General features: G+C 38.7%; 1 protein-coding gene across 1 annotated transcript; it reads left to right on the top strand.

Annotated features, from left to right (window-relative positions):
- The first annotated feature begins 2264 nt into the window (after window positions 1–2264).
- On the top strand, window positions 2265–6655 carry LOC149923610 (ABC transporter G family member 20-like). The gene is made up of 10 exons (XM_090161639.1): window positions 2265–2306; window positions 2504–2658; window positions 2720–2918; window positions 2975–3118; window positions 3176–3478; window positions 3540–3717; window positions 3802–3917; window positions 3980–4319; window positions 4860–4946; window positions 6444–6655. Exons 1-10 carry the CDS (start codon window positions 2265–2267, stop codon window positions 6653–6655), a joined length of 1776 nt encoding a protein of 591 aa, XP_090017765.1.
- Window positions 6656–6971: the final 316 nt, after the last annotated feature.

Raw genomic sequence — 6971 nt, forward strand, 5'->3', positions numbered from 1 at the left:
ACCAATAAAAACAAGTTGGCAAGCCAAAATATACCTCTCCTCGGAAGAATTGTCCCTAGTGGTATTAATTTCTCGAGACGACTGCAATAATATTCAGAGTTATTTACTTAAAACGTAATCCCGGTTCAATCCCACCCGGTATAAAATATTAATTTTAACTAAAATAATTGAGACGAAACCACGGAGTTTAATTCATTTATAATAATATAAACAAGTTCACCAAAATAAAAAAATCGCCGTATCATAACGGTTCCTTTACTTCAATATTTTGCCTGTGATGTGTTTTATCTTCAGGGAAAACAGTAGCTCGGCGGTAAGACATCTGCTCAGTAACACCACAACCTGGGTTCGATTCTTCGTCATGATCGTATTTTACAATTAAATTATTAATTCATAAATTAGTTATAAAATTATAAATTTAATATAAACTTAGTTCATAAATATTTAAAAGATTAAATCAACATAATTTCATTCGTAAAAAAACCAGATTAGGCCTTCATAAATTCATTCATAAAAAAATTCAAGACTTTATTACCTATTATGCTTACGATGAGTGTCTTATTTTCAGTGAAGCTAAGCAGCTATCGGTGGTTCTGTGGTAGAGCAAAGAAATACTTTTTAATAAAATGTTACTGGCACGGTTGGTGCGTCCACACGCACTTTAAAAATGACGGAAAGTGCACCGAATACGGTTAAACCGGGTCGAGACTACCTCTCGAGGTAGTCTCAGCCCGGGTCGAACCCGCGCCAAATTTTGTCGTGTGAACACGGTTGTCCCAGGCTCGGCCCACTTCTAAAGGTTTTCGAGTATGCTCTACAACTTGTTTATTGACAGTTTTCGTCTACCACCTAGCGTTAAAAATATTAAAATTACAAAACCGTGAAAAATGTATCGATTTTTCTGAAATTTACAAATACCAACGACCTTCCCCGACCGTGTACATCCCGAAAATTTCACATTTCTAGGTAATATAGTTTTTGAGAAAAAAGCGTGGGGCTATCAAACTAAAAAAGCGGCCATATTCTTTGTTGCTCACAGAAAAGGGGGCCGCTAAATTATTCTTTAAGCTGTACCCCTCCCTCAGAGCCCAAAACGTTTCGACGTAGTTGTGAAAATCAATCTGTGTTTGGATAGTGACCTATTATAAATGACTGTGGCGGCACGTTGGTGTAAGGAACGGCGAACTAGCTACGACAGAGTGGGATACACGGATTTCAAAACGGTCTCTAATTAATTATGGCCGTAAAAATTTCAATAGTGGTTTTGTTTTTGCATCATTATAATGTTGGGCTAGTGGATTTTAATAATATTCCAAATCTTATTATCTTGTTTTCTATTTTTGGTTTGGTTCCAGAACGTGACTGTAATTTAAAAATAAACTTATTTGCTTAATCGTTTTCGACGAATAGAGTAGAAATTAGTTTGTATTTGACCATGGGACGCAACGATGCCGTTAGGCTGACTGGCGTAGGTTATAGTGTTAAATCAGGACATTTGATTTTGAACGACGTTAGCATCAGGATTCCACACGGATGCATGTGAGCTTCCCATTCGAAGGCGTCTATTCCAAACGACTGATTCCGTTTTCGCGTCTTTTTCGGGAACTAGATACGCCATTCTGGGTCCCAGCGGGTGTGGCAAGACCACCCTGTTGAGGGTTTTGTGTCGCCTGATCACTTCCTCGAAAGGAAAGGTACAATATTCGTACAAAGATTCGGAAACACGTCCCATCCCGGGAAATGGAATCGGGTACATGCCTCAGGACCTGAGGCATGTACCCTGAGGCTCAGGTAATGTGCTTTCCAGTTGATCTGGTGTTCCAAAAGTTTGGCATATTCGGTTGGTTTCATATTGAACGTTTACATCAACACTCGGAGAATTATTCCATTATCTCAATGACTTAGCCCTACACCACATTTGTATCTTCATAAAAAATTCAATAAACTTGAAACTTGAAACACTTGAAACACACACATATTATGTAAAATAAAATTAAACGTTTCTCAATAAACGATTTATATACTTTCATTGCACACCAGTGCTATTATTAATTATAACAAAACGATAAATGTTTAGTGATAGCGCTTCCCGACAAAAACCTTCCGCGTCAGCTCGCTCTTTCGTCTCATCCAAGATAATATAGACCTTGTAGAGCTTTTCGATAGACGGTTTTGTAACGAAGTGATTATCCACTTCCGACACGTGACCTCTGAACAATAAGAGCATTGCAGTAACTAATGGAGGCCATCTACAGTTAGTTGCCATGGTAACTGTTAAGCTAATGCTTTCGGAGCTCTGGCAGAAAGTGGGTAAACACGTTTGACAACACGCGATATTATTTTTGGTCTCATCTAACTGCACCATTGCCAGAGGGCTACTTCCTTTCTCTGGTGACGTGTCACTCTCGCGAATAGCACTCGGTATACAATGTGGGGGAAAATTCCAAACTTATGGAATAATATTATTCAATTACGGAGGAAGTTAATATTCGTTGTACTGTAGGATACCGGTTTGGTCGAAGAATTATCCGTTGAAGAAAATTTGCGTCTATTCTCATCTTTGAATGGCGTGAGAAATAATTATCAAAAACGCAAACAAAATTTGATGACCATGATAGATATGCTCGATATGGGAGGAAAGGTGGTTGGAAACTTGAGGTAAAGGTTGTTAATTGTTGTAATTGTGTCATGGTCGTTCACAATAGTCGTCTTTGCACAGTGGGGGAGAGAAGAGGCGTCTGTCGTTGGTAGTGACGTTATTGCATCAACCTCCCGTTGTGGTACTTGACGAACCGACGGTTGGGGTCGATCCTCTGCTGAGGCAAGCCATTTGGAAGCACTTGGCGCGATTGGCCGCGGCGGGAACAACTGTTATCATCACCACACATTATATCACCGAAGCCAAAGACGCTGATTGGGTAGGATCTCAAACCAGGTGCCTGAAATCTTGAATGATTCGTCAAATTGCTTATAGATTTGCTTCATGAGAAATGGTCGCATCGTCACCGAAACCACGCCCAGGTCCCTTCAGGATTACTACGAAGATCCACATTTTGAGACCTGTTACGCTAAACTGTTCCAAGACGACGAAGTTCGAAATACACCGGCCTCTTTCAGTGTAAGCACGCACCAGGGGTTCTTATATCTTAAGATTTAAGATTGCGTCTTTGTCTAGACAAGGGATACGATGGCTTTAGAACACCTTGGAGAATCAACGTCCGTGACAAAATCGTCGTCGCCCTTCACGGCAGACATGCGGAGACTCGCAGCTTTGACCATTCGAAATCTCCACTTCATCAAAAGGAACGTAGCTGCAGTTGCGTTCCTTCTTCTGAGCTCCGTCAGTCAACCGCTTTTGTTCACAACCATCGTCGGTTCACCTCTCACCGGCTTACTGATAGCTGTCGCCAACGAGGAGAGTCCACAGTTTATCAGCAGTGAATTTCTTATAGAATTAGATAAAGATACTTTTCACGTAGTAAGAACTCTTCGGGCTTATCTTTTAACCATACAATCTTTAATAAAAATTCCTTCTACAGAATAGTTTTACGGATAGGAATGGAGCGATTGGAAGCGTCAAGGACGGTTCCCACTGGGGGGCGCTGCACATCGGAGCTAATTTCACAAAGTGTCTCTTTCGAAGGTTTCGCGACGGCCTCCGAGTCACTAACTCGACCATAGAGTGCAGTAGCGTCAAAATCTACATGGACAACACCAGTATGGTCATAAATATTAGTTATGAATATAATTTGGGGTTTTAAAGACCCACATGTGACCCAAAGGTTTTCGTTTTTTGTTTAGACAGTCAGATAGTGCACACCATGACGACTAAACTCTATTCGGCTTTAAATTTGTTTTCTAAGAAAATACTCACCTTAGTCCGAGGAAACCCTCTCCTTTCCGAATCACCTCTGGAAGTAAGATGGTCACATTTCTTTCGGGAAATGTTATCGCGTGACAATTTCTGTTCACTTCGCAGTTCCAAAACGCCGCCGGTAGCGGTCGAGCGGAGGTTCCCATGACGGAGTACATTATTCCAAGCCTTCTCGTCGCTCTCGTGTTCACAATGGGCACGATGGCCACGAGTTTGAACTTAGTGGCTGAGAAAAAGAGCGGATCTTTGAATCGAATCCTGGTGACTGGGGCCACTAGGACGCAATTGCTACTGTCGCAGTTCCTGTGCCAAATGTTCATTTCGATGTTTATGATGATTGTCATGTTTCTCGTTCCGTACGCGATCTTCGCCGTCCCCATCCAGGGATCAGTCATTCTGTCCATTTCCAATTTGATCTTTACGAACATTTGCGGGAGCGCGTTAGGTATTTTTTTAAATATTTAAAAGTACAATAGAAGTATGGCAATTTTATCCTTTGGCACGCGTGTTATTGCTTATTGCAACAAGAAGTACATAAAATATATCTGAGAAACCAATATCAGTCTTTCTATTCTGCTGATAATGTTCGTTTGAAACATATACCTTCCAAAAGATAAGTTTTGAAATAGTTTTCGGAAGAAAACAGTATACGGGGCGTCCAATTGTGACGTTCCCAAACTATTAAATTAGCAAATAATTGTAGATAAATTCCAAAAGAACCAATCTAAAATTATCTTAAGCAGCGAAGCGCGTTTATTAATGATTAATTTTAAAATCAAAGTGAATAATTCGTCATTGTTTTGCCTAACTATATGTTCCCGGAAGCTTAATTCACGAATTCGTAACCAGATGGTGCTTTTCCGATACTTTTTAAAGTCCCTGTGCATATATGCACAATTTCCCCTAGAGTCATACTTTTGTTACTACGTTACTTATGAAAGTATAAACTTTCCGAAACTCTAAATGAAATGTTTTTTTATTGTAGGTTTGTTCATTTCGTCGTTCAGCGACACGTTTTACGAAGTCATTCACGTTATGAACGGGTTTTTATATCCAGCAACTTTTGTCTCAGGTGCGTTTTTAGTTTAAACTTGGAACGGGTAAGGAACATTATGGTGGTCAACAGTAGCGGCGCCAGGATTTTTGGGGAGGTAGGCCAACCATTTGGAGGTCCCACCAAAATTATGGAGGCCCCCCCCACCACAATTTTTTCAAATCCATCCACGTGGATTATTTAATTTTTTTGAAGCAAGTGGTGAAAGTTTTGGGTAAAATGGGTACGCGACGACAAATTAGAGTTAATTATGAATTTAAACATTACTAAAAACTGAGTGTGTGTTGATCCTTTTTTGTGTACCGATAACACTTAACAAATGAGTGGTTATTTACTTATTACTACCACTGAATTCCAGTCTATCAATTTACATTCATTCTTTCGGTACTTCGCATGTACATCCCTTACATCAGAACTTACAACTTTACGAAAATGAATGTACCTAAAGGGATTTTATTCAATGGGCAACGGTTTTGCCATGGCAACGAAAAATGTAAATTAACATAGGAAAATTGAAGATTCCTAAATTATTAAATTTTTTTTAAACAAAGGTGGTTTATTGTGGGTAAATATCAAATTGTGGGTAAATATCAAATTTGATATTTACCCACAATTAACCAAATTGGTTTAAAAAAAATTTGAATAATTTCATAACGGGGGACCCTTAGAATCTTCGATTTTCCTATGTTAATTTACATAGATAAATAAATATTTTAGTTGTCAAAAACGTTTTCGGTTGCCATGGTAAAACTAAAGCCCATCGCATTTTTTCCCTTTGGGGGTTTTTTAAGTTACGTGAAGGTCTACTTAATCCCTGAATTTAAAAAAAATCGGTGAGTTACACCTCGGGTAGTCTCCTTGTAAGTTAAGTAAGTTTAAGAACCATTAATTTGTAAAGATAAAATTAAAGATACAATTTGGATATAGTAGCGCTCGCGAAAAATTAAAACTAAAAAATAAACTACTGTCAAAGAAAAGTTACTCGTACCTTTGAAAGGAATAAAAACAGCAGTGCCGTTAAGCCAATCACTCGCGTTGAATATTAGAAAATTAATAAATGAATAATTTCGCAAACAAATTACATAATTTTTTGTATTAAATAATTTGGAGGCCCATATATTAAATTTTGGAGGCCCCTTAAGACGACTTTTGGAGGCCCCTACCAAAATTTCAAGTAGGCCCAGGCCTACCCCGGCGTATTGCTGGCGCCGCTACTGGTGGTCAATTTGATTCTTATAAAAAGGGACGTGGTTTAAAGATTTTACATTTCTCATTTTACCCATTTGGAACTCGGCCAAAAAGTGTGAAAATGAATCGGGATTTTTTAAGTCAATGGATTGGTAAGTTCTATTCGTGCGATTGTCTTTCATTAGCGAATAGATTTAAAATATGTGGAACTTTACGGTGGAAAACAATCTGTAGATTTTAACACGTACATAAATTATAATGCATGTAAAATTGGTTTCTTTCCGCCTGATCTTATTGCTCAAACGCGTAACCCGAAATACTTTGTAGGTCTCTTTTGGCCGTTGGAGGGGATGCCCATCGTCTTGAGGTATATCGCGTACTTCATTCCGATGACCATGCAGATGCAGTCTCTTAGATGTATCATCACCAGAGGATGGGGTCTTGAGCATGTCAATGTCCTTCTTGGCTTCGTCTCTTCCGTCGTGTGGACAGCCATCTTTCTGACGATCTCATTCCTTGTCTTCAAATACCGGAAGTGACATTTCTGTCTCTCTTAATTATTTTGCGTTGAATATTAAAATTACTCAACTAATTTTTACATGTAATTATTAATCAAAATAAATGTAAATTAAGACGACGATATTATTTATAATTTTGTATTAAAGTGAAATTAACATTTGTAATATAGGTAACGGAGTTGTCCTGATAAGAAAGTTAACGTAGCGACATCTTCTTTTTAAAATTTCTACATCTAAAATATTATCTTACTTGGTAGAGCAGCCACGCTCGGGTTGATAAATGCCACACAAAACGCGTCTAAATCTCAAAGGACCCCGCACACCATCTATTTGAAAA

Source organism: Leiobunum rupestre, chromosome 10, assembly GCF_980474605.1.
Source record: "Leiobunum rupestre chromosome 10, qqLeiRupe1.1.hap1, whole genome shotgun sequence".
In the NCBI taxonomy this organism is placed as follows: domain Eukaryota; kingdom Metazoa; phylum Arthropoda; class Arachnida; order Opiliones; family Sclerosomatidae; genus Leiobunum; species Leiobunum rupestre.